General features: G+C 39.8%; 1 protein-coding gene across 5 annotated transcripts in view; it reads right to left on the bottom strand.

Moving 5' to 3' along the window:
- LTBP1 (latent transforming growth factor beta binding protein 1) overlaps window positions 1-18,137 on the bottom strand; it is a 177,575-nt gene that overhangs the window by 157,444 nt on the left and 1,994 nt on the right. For 4 of the 5 annotated variants that reach the window (XM_064158748.1, XM_064158743.1, XM_064158744.1 and 1 more), the window contains exon 3: window positions 3,505-3,793. In XM_064158748.1, coding sequence (XP_064014818.1) covers window positions 3,505-3,793 — 289 coding nt within the window. Of the gene's footprint in view, window positions 1-3,504; window positions 3,794-15,750; window positions 15,793-18,137 lie in introns of those variants that run through there. The other variant, XM_064158747.1, reaches the window with a different exon arrangement.

The raw sequence follows: 18,137 nt of genomic DNA, 5'->3' as shown, positions 1-18,137 counted from the left end.
CAACTTGTAAGTATAGATTATATGAAAAACAATTTCTAGATGCATCAGACACCAGTAAGTCCAAATCTATCACTTAAAGGTCTGCATCTACCTCTCTTTTGACAAGCTTTGTTTCACTCAACATAAAAGCAAACTACCAAATTTCACCAATGGCCTCCAAAAGAGGCTGTAGGAACAGTAATGTGACATTTCACTGTATTCAGCTGGTTGATGCTGTCTTCCTTTCAGGGACCATTTCCAAAACCATACCAAAAAGTTCCCTTTAAAAGAAATATTTTTTTCTAATCTTACAGCTGGTAAATGCAGAAAATCAAGCTGTTGGAGCTATAGTGTTGCCAACAAGTGAGAGGATAAGATGTGAAAGGGTCACCTAGAGTTACTGTAGAGCTATCACTGGAATTCAGGACCAGAAAACATGTTGAGATGAGAATCCCAAACAGGTTCCAATGAGAAGCAGATTTGTTTCTGAGACACCACTCACTTTCAATTACAGCCAAATATATCTTCTGCTAACATTCTTCCAAGATGAGACCTTGTACCTGATAGTATCTATCTTCCTCTCAGAGCTATGACAGACTTCACTAATGCTAAATGCCAGTATTCTAAATCCAGCATATTCCAGAAAATTAATCTCTCTCCATATTTCCTTCTGTCCAGCACCATATTATTTGAAAAAAGACCTCTGGAAATAAATACACATGAATTCTCTGCTTCTCTAAATATCATAGCCACCATGATGCTTAAGGAAACGTGTAAGAACACATCTTGATGACTGAGTTGGGAAAGCTGCATTCACACACAAGCCAGAAAAAAAATGACAAAGGATATCAATACAGAAACATTGTAGATATAAGCCTCCCCTAGAAACTTAATTTGGTCTTCCATATGGGGTTCTTGCCCTGACTCTTCATCAGTTCTTGCCAGCTCTGCAGAGCAGCAGTGTCTAGATCAGTGTACCAACTCTACTGGCAATGGATGGTTACACTCCTGGCAAAGTCTTCCCCATACTGGTAGGAGCAGGAACAGAAAAGTGCCATTCCAAAAATATCTGGGCACCCTGGTGCAATGTAGGACATCAGAAGACATTCAAAGACAAACTGAAGCAGAAACTAGCCTATCTGCTCTGCACCAGTGGCAGAGAGCTGCCCTCAGAAAAATCTTTCAGCTCTGTAAATTGTCCTAATAGCCTAGGCAAGAACTACTGCCAGCACTCACTTATCTGAAAATCCACCACATTCTGCTGTGCTTCACACAACTCCTTTGGTTTGTGAAACAACCTGTTTCCCCTCTTCCTCGTGATCCTATGTCTGCCTCCCGACCCATTCATAGGCTGGCGCTCTCATGACTCCAAAGGCCCAGTCCTCCATTTCCTACTTTATCATTAACCTGGTTGAAACAGACATCCTCAGGTGATCTCAAAGACTAACAGTCCTATCTACCTGAACAGGGTTTTTTTTTAACATCTAGGAGAAAACCCTTAGGTTGACAAGGGTCGCATGAACAGCAAACCCCACTTGCATTAACACTGCAGTGGCACTTTGGCTAGCATGTAACAATTCATGGATTTTAGTAGACTGCAGTTGCTTCCTCTACATCTGTCATGTTGTCTTGTGCAAGCAGGAGCAAATATTCTAGTGAAGCATGGCATGCTGTAGGTAACCTCTAAAAACACTTTGAGCATCACAGCCTGGCAACTATCATAGTAGCACAGAAGAATATCAGCTTGATAAAATTTTTGCATAAAGAGGAACCTTTTGGCCCCCAACCTTACTTTTCCAGAAATATGGAAGTTTCAGAACACCTGGATGAAGGGACATTTGTTTTCTTTCCAGGCAAGAACAAACTGTGTGTACTTTTCTTGAAGTATATTTCACTATTCAATTTGGAAAATTTGCCATTATCACAACAGGAAGAATTCCCTGAGAATGCTTGTGTGTGGAGGGAGGGAGAAAGACACAGTACACTATACAGTTATCAGTACTTATTAAGGCAGAAATTGTCTGGCCTGTTTGTAGTGATTGAACTGTGCTCTGTGGAGCTAAGCAGAAAAGCAGGGTTCTGAGGATTATCAGGATGACCTAGATGGAAAGAAGAGGGAAAAAGCCTGCTGATTCAACAGGTAATTTCCTCTTCACATTAGTCACTTCAATAGGAGCTTCACTGAGAGGAATGTAACTCGCCTAGTTACTCGCTCAGCTAAAACTGGGTAATGAGTTGTCTGTCTTTGAAAGCTGTGAATGTAATTGTTCCTAAAGCCCAACCACACCCACCTACTGTTCCCAAAGTACATACCACCTTAGGGCTTAGAATTCCAAGGGAACTAGGGTAAATTCCTCTTTCCTATTACAGAAGACATGTATGAACCCAGTTTTGCTTGTAGGTTCACAGCAAGATGAGTGAAGACAACAGTAAAAGGAACTGGAAGGATTTAGGAGAGAAGAACCTGATAAAGATGTTACCAGGTAACATCAAACATGGCAGTCGCCAGTGATTTCTGTTCTCAGATGTGGAAATTGGTGCCAGGATGCACTTTGCTGTATAGTTACTCAGGTGCAGAGTTTTATAACCACACACTACCATGCTGCATTCATTTTTGTAATTTTCAAGGACAGGAAAAGACAAGTAATTCCCAGTCCTGATTATCTTGCCTTGGAAGCTAAACAAGAGACTATACCCTGCTTACAGCTATCCAAAACCAACACCACTAATAGGATGGAAACACTTTTTGTCACTGACGTCAACTGAAACTGGAAGGACAGCAGCTGCTGCAGACACCTAAAGCCTACATTCAATTTGATTACCATCCTCCTGTGCGCCTCTCATACCAAATGCAGCTCTGAAGCAAGTTAAGGCCAGACACATTAATACAACAGCATAATAGCCATAGAAATTTCAGACTCACTTGACCTGTTTACACCAATGAAAGCAACATCAAAATCTAAGCCATGAGCTACTGAAGAAGCATAGAAAAATATTCTCCAACAAGAAGGGTGCTTCCTTGCTGCATATGACATGCAAGTAAAATCCTAAACTTTGAATGGAAACAAGCATAAGTATCCATTGTACTAAAGCCATCCATATTCAGCTAAAAAATACAACAATGAAGTGGAAGAAAGAAACCAGAACACAACACCAAAGTTTACTCTCCTCAGTTTCATGAGGTGTTGAAATTCTACACCGGAGTGCCCTGGGTTAAACTCAAAAAGTCACTATTGCAAATTAAGAATAAATCCTCTGAAAATAGAACAGTTTTGTTATTCTAAGGGAAAACAGAAACTGACTGTTATGGGATATTCTATTCAGATGAGGAGATCAGGCTTACAAGTAACAGAAGTTTAAAAATCCACTGAAGACTTACAGTTAAAATAAAAAGCTCTTTAGAAAAAAAAACAACAAACTTAAATCTGTGAATGTTTCCAAGTATGATTGTTTGAAAACACTTCCAAGGATCAGTGCTCTGCAAATCCAACGTATTAGACTCGAAAAGCAAAAGAAAACACTTACTGTGGTTGCATTTGTTGAGGTAACCCAACAGGAGGCTTCTGCTTGATGGTGAATGCCATCTGAGTCATAGGGCCAACCTTTGGTGGAACTTGCACCTTTTGGGAGAAGGTCTGCTGGGCTGCCTGCTGGGGTATGGGCCATGGAGGAACAACAGGGCTCCGGCCTCCAGTGGAAGATGTGTCTTGCATGACTGTATTCTCACAGGAGTTACCTTTTGTTCCTGGTTTACACACACAAAGCTGAGGTCGCAGGCACGTCCCTCCATTTTGGCACGGTGGCACACAGTTAGCTAAGAAAAGATATTTTTGAAAGTACCTGTGAAACAAGGCAGGATTCAAAATGCAACCCCCCCCCCCCCCAATAGCACATTCATTCTCAGTGTTAGCTGTAGTAGGAGAAAGCAACATCACTAAGTTCCACAAAAGACTGGACACAAATGGACATAGGTTTTACTGCTTTTCTACGCAAGACACGCACATTTGAAAAGCTTCAAATGTTGTTCAAAGCAGTAAAATGCTGGTGAGCTGAAAAAGAAATGAACAAGTTAAATCAAGAAATACAGCTGTTAGCAGCCTTTTAGAGCCTCCTTCATAGAATCACAGAATATGCTGGGCTGGAAAGCACCTTGAAAGGTCATCTTGTCCAACCTCCCCTATAGCAAGAAGGGACATCCCCAAGTAGGTCAGGTTGCTCAGAGCCCCATCAAGCCTGATCTTGAGTGTCTCCAGCAATGGGGCCCCTATCACTTTCCTTGAGCAACCTGCTTCATTGTTCCACCACCCTCAGAGTAAAGAGCTTCCTAAGGACCAAACTAAATCTGCCCTTCTCTAGCTTAAAACTTAGTGCTCCATGCCTTTGTAAACAGTCCCTCCCCAGCTTTCTGGTGTGCTCCCCTTCAGGCTCTGGAATGGTGCTATAAGGTTTCCTCATAGAATTCTCTTCTCATAGCTGAACAACCACAACTCTCTCAGCCTGTCTTTGCAGGAGAAGTGTTCCAGCCCTCTGATCACTTTTGTGGCCTTCTTCAGGATCCTTTCCATCACATCCACATCCTTCTTGTGTTGAGAGTGTCTGATCTGCAGACATCACTCTAGGTGAGGTTTCACCCAAACAGAATGGAGTGGCAGAATCATGTCTCTCAGTTTGCAGGCCACATTTCTTTTAATGCAGCCCAGGATGCCACTGACATTCTGAGGTGCAATTGCACACTTCTGGCCAATGTCCAGCTCTTTATCAACTAATACCCCCACGTCTTTTTCCACAGGGCTGCTCTCTATCAGATCATACCAGCCTACGCTGATAATGAGGAATTGCCCTGACCTAGGTGCAAGACCTTGCACTTGGATTTGGTGAACCTCATGAGGTTCACCTGAGCCCTCTTCTCTAGCTTGCCCAGGTCCCTCTGGAAGACACAGCAACCCCCTGTCTTATCAACCACACCAATCAGCACAGTACCATCTGCAAATTTGCTGAGGATGCACTCAATCCCACAGTCTATATCACTAGTGAAGACATTAAGCTGGCCCAATGTGGACACTTGAGGGACACCACTTGTCATTCATCTTAACATCAAGCCAGTGACCACTACTGTCTGAATGCAGTCATCCAGCCAGGTATTTATCCATTGAACAGTAGACCCATCAAATCTGTATCTCTCCAACTTAGAAAGATGGATGTTGTGCTGCATCCTCCTTCCTCATACTTCAAAAAGCAAACTGTATCCAATGAAACAGTATTATGCAGATTATAGAATTTTACTACTGATTCAGGCTTGGACTCACTCTATCACTGTTAAAATCACAGGTTCTCCAAAGAATCCTCACAGTCACATTATAGATAAGCAAAACAACGCCGAAAAACATGAAGTCATTCAACCCTTACCCCTCTAAATCCCAATGAAATTCCCTCTGGTATCACCACTGTATTAAAAAAAAAAAAAGGAGATATGGCTATACTTAGGGGCTGCATTCTTTGAAGAAAGGGACAGATGTTTGTGATTATCCTGAACTAGTTTCTATACATTCTTTGTATCACAAGTGAAAAGGAATCAGATTCTTCAAGACAATTCACTTTTAGATACCTGCCTTCAGATAGGATTACACTGGTTTTGTTCTCTCCACTGACTACGGAGGGAGCCTGAATAATCAGCCTAGACTCATTCAGCTTCATAAACACAGGACCAATTTCATTCTGACAGGGTAAGAAACTTTGAGGAAAAGCAAATCCTACTCCCACCTCAGGAAGAAAAAAGACAATCAAAAGCAAAAGCAGTTGCTGATCATATGTATACACAACTTAGCAAAGGAATGCCTCTTCTGAGGATTTATTCTGGATGCTTCAATACAGAATGCCATGATATGTAGAGACTATTAAAATAACACAAATATGGCAAATTAAATTAATTCTCTTATCCAGAGAATACAACAACAGTAGAGAACAATTCTAATTAAAAGAACCATCAAAATAATTTACTCATTAGTCTCATTAGAGATGAAGCACATAGAAGAAAAATCAATGCTAAGCTACTCTGCTCCTTCAAACTAAGCATGCTTTTAATAATGTTAAAAGAGCTCTTAACACAGGCAAAATGATATGGCATAATTCCACAGGTTTTAATAAAACAGGCAAGATCATATATTAAACCATGACATGCAATTTGCACCAAAACTGCCCTACAACTCCACTGTGAGCTTTTACATGGGGTTATTCTCACATACACTTCCCCCTTACAGATGTTGTTCAGCAACCTATCTCCTTTCCAACACTACCAAAATGAGCTAGATGTTGTTACAAACAGTAAAAATTCACTTATATGCACATGACTGAAATTAAGTGTATCTTTAGAAAACAAAGCTCCTGAATCAGAGCCATTAATTCTAATTAGGTTTCACTGGCTTTGGGGAGTCTCCAGAACACCAACCACATCATCCAGATCATCTGTAGGAAATGAGCAAAGACTACAGTTAAAAAAAAAAATCAAACCCAAACAACACACAAGTTTGGGGCACTGTTGAGAGTGCTACTGTTAAAAAATATAAATCAAGGTTTTCACAAGTCACTTTTTTCCAGCATTGAAAAAGCACTCATACTGAACATATATTTCTGGAGACGTATGGATATGCATCTACATTAATAGCCAGGCTTCTCACTAAGTTTGTTGTTTGTTTTTCTTTTGTAATTTAAAAACTACACAGAAGCAAGCTAATAAGACCCAAAAGTCAATCTAACAAAATGCCCACTCTGCCAGGACATGGATAATTGTGTGCAATTTAACTCTCAAAAGTGAAATAACAATTTACACACACACAGAAGACCACCCTGAGAAAACTGCAACTCTAGTTCCTGCAATTAAGAACCAAAACTGTGCTTCAGAAGCCTAAGAAAATTTAATTTGCCACTTAGCAAAGTGAATTTTAAATTATGCAGCTGAAAATAAAATCTGTCTCTTTTCCCCATATTTGCAGACTCTTACTTCTTCGACAGCAACATAAACCCTCAACATCTCTCAGCTTTACATACACATAAATCATACAAAGTTCCTCAGAACAAACTGCCTTACTCTATTTGGTCTTACAACAAAACAAACATTAGCAGATCCAGCATCACAGAAGACCAAATTTGTCTCAAATCATGCAAAAGGTGAAAATTGATTTAAAAATTATCACAACAATACATCATGTTATTGAAGTTCTCCATTAATGTTGTGTAACAGCTGATCACAAAACAGGACAAAAGATCACGTTTGTAGGGAGAAGCTAAAAAGAACACTTTAATTGACATAATACAGCAGTTTAGTTTTAAAAGTTTCAAGACAGCCACAGTGTGCCAAATGTATGACCTAATTATGTATGACAACAATAATGGCACATCTAACTGAAAACATCATTATTTTCCATAAAGGTAAGCTTCCAAAAAACTGGAGCATGGAAGTACTAAGTTTAAAACTGAAAAGTGGGCAAACATACTCCTGTTAAAGACAACAGGCATGGTCCTACTCAATTCAAGAAGGTCATGACCAGAAATTCCAAATGGAGCTTGGCAAAGACGAAACTAACAAGAGATTTAGTAGGTCAGATCACAGATCCTCTCTCCATCACTAAGGTACTTAGGACAAGTATAAGAACAAAAGTTTGTACCACTACAGCTTTCAATAACTTGAGACTCAGCAATTTCCTGAGCAAGAATGCTGTATTTCTGTTTAATAACCCTCAGTTTGTTGCTGTTTGGTTTCTTTTTTTCCCCAGGTGTTCACCAGTCTGCTTTTTGAACCTCTTAGTTTCAAACCCCAAAACTTGCTGTGCTAAGGAAATCAGCCAGGCTGGAAGGCCAGGTAGAGAATCACATAATTAATGAGGCTGGAATAGATGACTGAGATCATCAAGTCCAGCCTATGACCTAACTCCACCACATCGACTAGACCATGTCACTAAGTGCCACACCCAACCTTCCCTTAAACACTTCCAGGGACAGCAACTTCATCATCTCCCTGAGCAGTCCATTCCAGTGTCTAATTACCCTTTCCACGACAAAGTCCTTCCCAGCATCCAACGCAAACCTCCCCTAGTGTGACTTCAAGCCATGCCTTCTGATCTTGTCACAAGTTGCCTAGGAGAAGAGTCCAACCTCCACCTTAATACGGCTTCCCTTCAAATAGTTGTAGAGTGTAGACTTGTAGAGCATAGAGCGCTGAGTACAGGGGCAGAATTACATCCCTAGTCCTGCTAGCCACACTATTCCTGATACAGCACAATGCAACCAAACTCATCCCACTTTCCAGAAGCATGAGGAAGGAACATGAGGTCCTTTTTAAGATTGTTCTTTGTGTTTTAAGGCCATGCAATTTGTAACTACAATGAATAAACCCACATCTGCTTTGGAAATTTCTTAATCACAAAAAGTGGAAAGTATTTTGGTGGCTGTATTAATTCTTTCTGTGCATCTTCTGTCTGCACACCACCGTGGCAGACAGAATACTGGGTTAGAGAAACACATATTAAACCTGATAGGGTTATATTTGCAACAGTCTTTCATAAAAGCAAGTACAAAGTAACATTGTTAGCAATAGGATTAAACACACTGCTTCAAACACATCTGTATGTTGGTTTGGGACTGATCTATACATAAGCACTTTTCAGTCCATGTATTAATATTATTTTAGTTAAAGAGTATATAAAGATTTGCAGGAGCAAGACCTGAAATAAAAGGTTTATAACATTATTCTAAAATATGTAAATATTTTTAAACTTCTACATATACAAAATACATTAAATCAGAGTGCATTAGAACAGAAATACAACAAACGACATCTAACTTGCTAAGTACAAAATACTATCATATGTTGAAGTTTAGATAAAAAATTCTTTTTTAGCCCTTTTGAAAGGATCAAAATACAGGTACAATTAGCTCTACTTGTCATGAAAAAAAACTTTTATATTAAATTCCTGATAATTCTTCAAAGTCCCCAAGGTTTCCTGCACCCAAGTTTCTAACCTTTTAGCCTCAACTCCACCTTTAAGTATGTCATTTCCAAATTTCTCTAAGTTTGATATGATTACACTACAACAGTGTTTAGAGTTTTGTGTTATTTCCAGTGAGCCCACCTACCAAAAAGTTTTCTTTCTGTTTTCACATAATATGTAACATAAAATCCTTCTCTAAACATGAGGCAGTCAAGCAGCAGTTTAAGCAGAAAGCATTGACTTACAGCAAATTTCACTACTGGGCACCCTGGCACAGTACATACCAACTTCTCTCACAGAAGTGTTTAAATCCTGTCAGGCAAAATACATGCCAGAGGGCAAATAACAGCAAGTATAATAATTGGAAAGAGGGTTTTAAGTGTGGGTCTGTTTCAGATTCCAGCACAAAAGGGTTGACAAATGATGCATGCATCGAGTTCACAGGAAGGGGAAAACCCATCACTGTGACATGGATGTATCTGTGCTTACAGCAGAAATTTCAAGTCATTTTACATGCAGCACAGGAATACTGTTAAATGCAAAGCAAATACTGTCGTATTTAATTAATTCAAGATTTCTATTCCTCAAGTAAACAAGGCAACCAAACCGAAGCTCATCTTGGTTGAGTGCTCATCCTGAACAAAAAAGTTGTGATACAAAGGCACCTTTAACTCCTGCTGTGTTGAAAGACTGAGTGATGACTCCCCACAGATTCCAAAAGAAAGGCAGTGAAGCACTTTCTCTGAAGACTGACAGACTGCAAATTCTGAAAAGAGATAGGAATATTCCAGTTTCCCTCCGAAAAATCTGAATATCTGGATTATTTGAATAATCTGGAGAAAAGCACAGTTTACTATGGTTTACTGTTCTCCAAATTGCCCTTCTGATTACCTCACCATTTTAACACTTCTATTCTGCCATACCATTGTAGAATATTTCATGTCATTGTGAGTGAGGATGCAATGCTGCAAACTAGAAATCCCAAAGCTGACCAAAGCAACACTTGATGCTCATCATCTAATGCTTTTCTGGGATCTATCTCTCAAAATGAGTCTCTCCCTCCAAACAGTTCTCAAAAGTTGAATTTTATCAGAACTATATAAAATAATTTTATGCATTCACTGAGGATAGGGGAGAGAGGAATTTATGTTAACGGGAAAGATAACCATGTTGCGAGAAATTCAATACAATTAGTTGAAATCTTTATCAAAAGAAATGCAATTACCTGCAGAAAACCTATATAACCTCTACACTACTAATAGAGGAAGCATTACAATCAACTGTCTTCCTACACAGAATTTTAGTTTTATCATATGGTCTTAAGGATTTTTTGTTCTCTAAACATACTTCAAATAAAAGCATGTGCCACTGCTGGAATTCTTCACTGGTCTGCTTCAAAACATCTGATGCATTCCCACACTGGTGTGGATGGCTATGTAAATGTGACCTCCAAGATAGGAGAGAAACAAAAGCCAGTGCTCTGAGTATGCTTTTTAGGCATACATATTACTTTTCAAACAAGCAAACAAAAATCAGTGGTGTCTCCTAACTTAATGACAATGCAGCATTTTACTAAGATTATTTTTTAATGCATTTTCATAGTACTATCTCTAAATGCCAAGAGCCATCAGAATTTAGTAGCAGATATAATCACTTCAAAAGCCTAACTTCAGCAAAATGATGTATTATTTTATCAATCATAAGAATACAACATGCTCTTTGAGATTTGGCATTTTCATTCAAGTTGTTATGCTGGAGGTTATATAGTATAAAAAGGTAGAATGTACAACTTGGAAGATATTTTGAAGTGCTTAGTTTTGAGATTATAATTACATATTCTCTTACAGTACAAACATTTCATAGATCTTTCTATCATTCCAGTACTGAAACAAGATTATTCAGAATGGACTAAGCCAAGAAAGCCAGAAGATTCACATGTTACATGCTGTTCTTGCTTGCTGGAGTAGTTAACACTCTAGTCTGAAATGCTTTAAATTCTCTTAATCTCTCTCATTACAGTGCTTATTCATTTTGTTACAAAACACTTTGCAAGAAATATGAAGGAAATTGAACTGAAGAATTCAATAAAGAGAAAACTGATTTTTTTTAACCAGATGTTGTATTCAGACACACAGAAGTGTCACATAAAATGCCAGAGAAATTATTATTAAAGTAATTAAAATGCTAAGAAAAATACAAGTTTTTCCTAAATCAAACCAACTCTTAATATGAGTTTGCTGTTTGAGCTTCTTTGAACATCCAGGCCTAAACTGCCATCTAAAGATAGTGACAACATTTGAATTATGAAATAACAAATCTTGTCATTGGACACAAAACAATCCCCCTTTAACAGGAAGCAGCTCTCCAAAACTCTAGGTTTATGCAGGAATTGCTATCTGCTTTTCACAAAAACAACATATGGCCAAGCAGAACTGTTTTTACCTCTGCATTTAAATTAATATCCTGCCTCAGTACAACGCAAAATTCTTGTTGCTTTCCTGCGTGCAGTCAGAAGTTAGAGGCAGAACAAGAAGGTACAAAAAGCCCTACATGTTGGAGACTGCAAAGAAGTGGATCTTTAGAGGAGCTGCACTCAAGGTGCCGGAGTGCAAAATCTCACCCCACACTACACTCTGACTTTCCCAAAGACTGGGAGGCTCGCTGATCCCGTACACACAGTCGTTTTGCCCTGCTCACTCACTTTGCTGGAGAGAAAGGAGAGAGGAACATGTCCTGCTTCCATCACTTGTTTTTTCCACACACAGAGCAGCCATACAGAACAGATGTGTAAGACTGTATTGTAGGTATTAGAGCATGACTTCACTATCAACATGCTATTTCATTCCTGCACTCATGCAGAACCAGAACGCTGCACAGCTGCTGGATGAACCACTGCTCCAACCAGCACCTATGCAGCTTTCTGCACCACTCTGGATTTAGATACTGAAAAAAAAAAAGCCAATATATCTGAGGCAGGGGAGAGGGGTGGACAGGCAGCTTCTGAGCTTCCTATCCACTGTAGATTTACCAAAACTTTACTATACTACATCCTGCTTCTTTGGCTGCAATGAACAACTTCACTATGGATCTGTCATCTGCTTCAGTACAGAAGTTTCTCTGAAGGTTTTTTGTTTTGTTTCAAATGCATACACACATGTAGTACTGGTATGAAAAAGAGACTAAGTATCATAAGTTTGCAGATTACACCAAGCTGTGTGGCACAGTCGACTTCCTAGAGGGCAGGTATGCCATTCAGACGGGGGACCTGAACAGGCTGGAGAGGTGGGTCCAGGCCAACATCATGACATTCAACGATGCCAAGTGTAAGATCCTGCACCTGGGTCAGCACAATCCAGAGCACAAATACAGGCTGGGTGGTGAAAGACTGGAGAGCAGCCCTGAGGAGAAGGACCTGGGAGTCTGGGTTGATGAAAAGTTCAACATGAGCCAGCAGTGTGCACATGAAGCCCAGACAGCCAACTGTGTCTTGGGCTGCATCAAGAGAAGCATGGCAACAGGGCAAGGGAGGTGATTCTCCCCCTTTACTCTGCTCTCGTCAGACCCCACCTGCAGTACTGTGTGCAGTTCTGGAGCTCCCAGCACAAAAAGGACATTGAACTGTTAGAGCAACTCCAGAGGAGGGCCACAAAGATGATCAGAGGGCTGGAGCGTCTCTGCTATGAGGGGAGGTTGTAGCCAGGTGGGGGTTGGTCTCTTCTGCCAGGCAACCAGCAACAGAACAAGGGGACACAGTCTCAAGTTGTGCCAGGGGAAGTACAGGCTGGATGTTAGGAGGAAGTTCTTCCCAGAGAGAGTGATTGGCATTGGAATGGGCTGCCCAGGGAGATGGTGTCGCCACTCCTGGAGGTGTTCAAAAAAGCCTCATACTGGTATTTATTCCATGACACCAGACTACACCTAGCTCAAAATAAAGTACTAAGTCCTGAAACACACATACCATGGACCTCAGGTCATCAAACCCAAAGGCTTTGGAGCAGTCTATAGATCTGCTCCAGTTAGTCCACACTGCTTGCTAGCATAGACTAAGCCAAAATTTACAAGAATTTGGATCCTCTTGTTCTTCTCCATCCCAAGGACAGCAAAGAAAAAGTAAGAGTAGAACAACTGCTATGAGCTAGTAAGAGCTTTCCTACTATAAAAGCCAATCTACACCTTGTATATGAAATTCAAAAATATTATTTACATAAATATTACATTAGCAAGGATAGCAGAGGCAAACCCAAGCTACTCAAGTGATTAATTCCATTTTTCAAATTTGAAGTGTTTAAAAACAGTATCAGAGGATACTTTAAAAAGGATTAACATAGGTCAGTTACATCAGCTCAAAGTAGTTGCACCTCTTCAAAACTGAGATATTTCATTTTGATGTAGACATAATTTGTATCATAATTTGAAGCATATTGACACTGTCTTTACTGAGGTGATGGTCCCAGAATAAGAAGAAACATTTGGGGAAAGTATGTTATGGTAAAGCTTTGTACACACAATGTAAATAATCAGAACTTGGTAAAACTTGAAGTCATAAAGTAATTAAGCACAAGCTTGAGAAATCATTTATGACCAGAAAACCTCCAAGAAGCACAGCTGCAAACATTTGAAGTACTCAGTTCCACCAGTTCAAAGAGCTGCAGTGAAGACAAAGAATGTAAAATCTGAACAACCAATATAGAAATACTTAGTGGTGCAGAGTTCACATCTAAACTGGGGGACCCATGTATTCTTCCAAGCTGCCAGGACTGTATCCTAACCCTGTATCAGAACAACACCTAAGTGTGCAACCTTGCCCTCACCTTTCCAGACACACAGTGGCAGCAGAAGCTAGAAGCAACTTAGGGCATGCTCCATTCAAATCTTGTACACCTGAACACCTAGAACTACTGGTCACACTCTGATGTGTCTTTGTCCTGAAGGAGACACAAAGCTGCAGCATGCTGACTCAGCAATAGCAACAACCATAGTTCTGGAGATTTAGGGATCAGATGGCTCAAAACTGAATAGCAGTACACACATTGATGCTGGAACTGAACAAAGGGTACCTTGCATCTGGGCAAATATTAGTGCAACATTTAGTCTCCTTCTCCAGCAGGAAGGCTCTACCATTGCATATTTTCCTACTCTGAAAAATAAATTAAACCTTGTTTATCTATAGCACATTTGTTTAACGTGGAGTCAGGAAGTCTTCAAAAGAGAAGAGAATGAGTATGATAATACAAAAAAGACAGACTGCTTGTTTTTGTAATGACTTTTTCCAAGGTGCCTAAGCACACAACAGACAGTAAAGAACTTCATAACTCAAAGAATCCAGTTCAGTTCCAACTCCAAAGTCCTCACCTCATGCCCATGCATGGAATACATACATGCACACATAACACCTTTAGCTAACAAAGACACAAAATTCTTTTTCACTTAATTGACAACAATGATATACCTGGGTTTTACATCTACACAGAGATTCACCTCCCTAAATCCACTTCCTCACCTCTTTGCCCTACAAGCCTTTCTTACACCTCTGCGATATGGAGTTCATGCTTCAGCATTCCATTTACAGCCAACTCTCTCCTTCCCACTAGCATTAAAGTCTCATTGTTATGTTAGTAAACCACAAAATTCTTCCCAGCAATGTTTTTTTAAAACATCTAACTTAAACACAGAACACCCACAAAGTGTATTACTACATATTTCACAAGTGGTCAATTATTAAAATAAGGTGGTGGTGATTTGCTGTTGTTGTTGTTTTACAATATCCTATCAGAGAGGTTTTAGAGTCTCCTCTGGAGACATTAAAAAACTGCCATGATGCATTCCTGTGTGACCTAGATGATCCTGCTCTGGCAAGAGGGGATGGACTAGATGATCTTTTGAGGTCAATTCAAACCCCTATCATTCTGTGATTCTATGTAACTTTTGATTCTACACAATTTCTTGACTTCCCAACATAAAAAACAGCTCCTTGTAACCATTTAGAGGAAGAAAATAAACCTAGAGCAAACAGGTGAGCATATTTTGTAGGCAGTAGCATTAATTACCCCAACAGAACCTTAGCAGCAAGTAACACAGCAGGGGACAACTGGTTTTAATAGGATACACCTGCAGTTGAGAGGCAGGAGCTCTTAATTTCCATCTCAGGCCTTCCAGTCAGCTGTTTTAACTCGTCCAAGGCCACGTTTAACCTATGGCTCAATTTCCATAAATGAAATAAATAACAAAAAACCCACACTCTAGGTTCTCTTTGCCTTACAGCCATGATATAGAGCTAATTAAGGTTTGTATAATGCTCAGTTCATGCAACAAGTACTAACAAAACATGATGTCTCCAGCCTTGGTGGTATTTTATTATTCCACTTAAAGAGATTATAACCTATGATAACTATGACTGGAAGACAATCTTTGTCATAAACCCCTTCACATGCTTATAACTTTCCAAGGTGTTTACTGCTGTGGTTGAATTTTTCCCACCTTTGTCTTCACCTAAAGCTGGATGTTCTGAATGCTTCAAAAGAGTATTTTTGACTGTCAGACATCATTCTCCCACTATAAAGCAATTCCAAATAATTTTAATGCTGAGCTTTATGAAGTCATCTCTTTAATTACAATGATGCAGTTCTTCATAAGGAAAGTCACACTAAACTTAAAAAGAAAGTTCTTAATGTAAAACTTCACAATATAAAACTCAACTATTAAGCACAGAGAGGGATAACCTCTATGTCTAAAGTCAGACATGGTGCATGTTATGGCTACAGGTAGTTAACAGGAAAAAGCAGCTCACCTTCTGAGGACACACAGTAAGGCTTCCAAGAGAAATGAATACTATAAAGCCCATGGGCAGTTCAGCTTCAAACCACAAATTAGAAAAAAAGACTTGAAAAGTCCACTTGCCTCCACTGTGCAAATGCTGCCCTCTGACCTGCACAGAACCATTTCAACTACCTGCTATTGCTGCTGCAGAGGGAAACGTGATACAGCTGCCACTGGTCCCAGATGAGGCATGGAAGTTACCCAAGAGAATGGCAGCTCCAAACATACCACCATGCATGAGAAAGTAGAGCTAGCAATCACCAGTATGGAAGACAATGAGCAGGGAAAATTAAGAAAACCTGTGCTGTGAGACCATTCCTCTTCCCTTCCACCCCTCTTTCTGTGGCTTACAGGCAGGCTTATTCTCACAGGTGCAGCAGAGCAGAAGCACATGGTGCTTGCTCCAGCCTGAGCTTACACCTGAGTTAATAAAGCCTCCCTGATCAGAGCTGGCTCTCAGCAGTCTGTTTCTGGAAGCACAATGCAGACAAATGGAAACTGGCTCCAGAAACAGCCAGTATGGGTCTGGGGTTTATTAGCTCAGGCTTTGCACCACACAAAAAATATAAATTGGCCCTAGAGGCCAAACAGCTTATTTAAGTGATACTGAACCTGAGCTAATAACCCCTGGCAGATCCAAACTGGCACTGCATGACATCAGCTCAGGTGTGCCTGCATTTGTAACACAATTAATCCACAGCTGCAACAATCACTCGCAACCAACTCAGAATCCAGCACCAAAAATGTTTAATTACTTATTTTTACAAGAAACAAAGGGGTTAACTTTTCTTTGGCCGTGGGGTTTCTCTTCTTCTGAAAGGCATATTTGGTGGTTCAAGAAAAGGAGATAACTGGCTTTTATGAGCATGAGACTAATCTTCCACAGCTAAAACAAGTCGATGCTATCTCATAGTTTGCCTAAGTTACAAAACAGACATTTTCAGTACACTTAGTGCTTCCTTTAGCTTGCCAAGCAGGGGTAAACCAAAAAGATCCAAGCCAAGCATATTATTCCACTGCTTGGAGGTATCAGAGTAACATCACAGGAGAGAGTAAATATATCTAATGCTAAAGAGAGCACACTGTCAGAGATGCAAAATGAGTAACAGAATATTTCCCCATCTTTCTTTTAACTCTTTCTTTACTACTCTATTCCTCCAATAACCATATGAATGAAACAAGCAATTAATTCATTTAGATGAGATTCTACACTGCTATCCCATAAAAATCCAATCGACTGACTTAGTTGTTACTGAAGACCCTAAATATGGAATCAAAAGACCCAAAAAGGGGAGGAGGAAAAAGTTGAAGGATAACTGGAGAAGTCAAAGAGATAAACCTTTATGACATAAAGCAAAGAAAACTACTTCATTTCTCAACAAAAGTTTAAAAGGTTGTTGTATTGTATTCCAAAAAGTGAAAACAAAATTCACTGACAATAGCACTGTAGTTGAAATACAGCTTTTAATCTCCTGAAATTAAGAGGTTTTTTTCCTACTTTGATTAGTTTTTCAGCTAAGGTAGGTGCTTACCAAGTTCTGCAATGAGACTCAAAATACCATCTCAAACATTGTAAACTGAAATAAGTAATTCTGGTCTTTGTAAAACATGTTATGCAAAAAAAGTGACTAACCTAATATGTCAGTGTGTAGTTTAGGATGAAAATGTTAATTGGGAATGAAATGTATGTCTAAGCTTGCCACGGAAATGGTGACATTTTGTGTTTAACAGCCTACTGTAATAAAGTCTTAGCTTCATCCAGGTCAAAGATGCCCTTACTGAATGGATTTCTCCCTCTTGCAAAAAATTCCACACAGGGACAAAAGGCACTATAATTATTTTTTTTAAAACACCACAGAATTTGCATCTTTGAAGAACTGTTTGCTGCAACTCTCTCAGGGACAATAGTCTGTCCTGCTGAATCAAAGCAACGTTGCAAGGTCAACTCAATCTTGCTGATACCTAACAGAGGTTTGCTGAACAGGTGTATGTCTTCCAGTGATCTTATAACAACATCACTCCAGTTATGCTGTTGGTGATCATCCTGAATCCTGCCTACATCAGCAGGGATTCTTCTTGGGGGCAGTCTGAGTATAACAGCACTGACTTGGTTAGTGTTATCTTATTCATGTTTTGTGTTTCTAGATACCTCAGCAAAGGTACATATACCCCTCTACAGGAGCTGGTTTAGTCGTTTTCACTGCTTCAGAAATTCCATGCCTTGAGCACAGGACTGCTAACAAACAGTGCAGGGAGACAGCAGTTCCCTGTATGCCACCTGTACTCCTCTGGCAGGTCCTTCACCTTACCAAGCCACTCTGTTCAAAACACTCCCAACACCCAAGCACCAACATGGTA

Source organism: Pogoniulus pusillus, chromosome 18 (assembly GCF_015220805.1).
Source record: "Pogoniulus pusillus isolate bPogPus1 chromosome 18, bPogPus1.pri, whole genome shotgun sequence".
Classification (NCBI taxonomy): Eukaryota; Metazoa; Chordata; class Aves; order Piciformes; family Lybiidae; genus Pogoniulus; species Pogoniulus pusillus.
The sequence above is the reverse complement of the archived record's forward strand: the minus strand, read 5'-3'. Positions and strand labels throughout refer to the sequence as shown.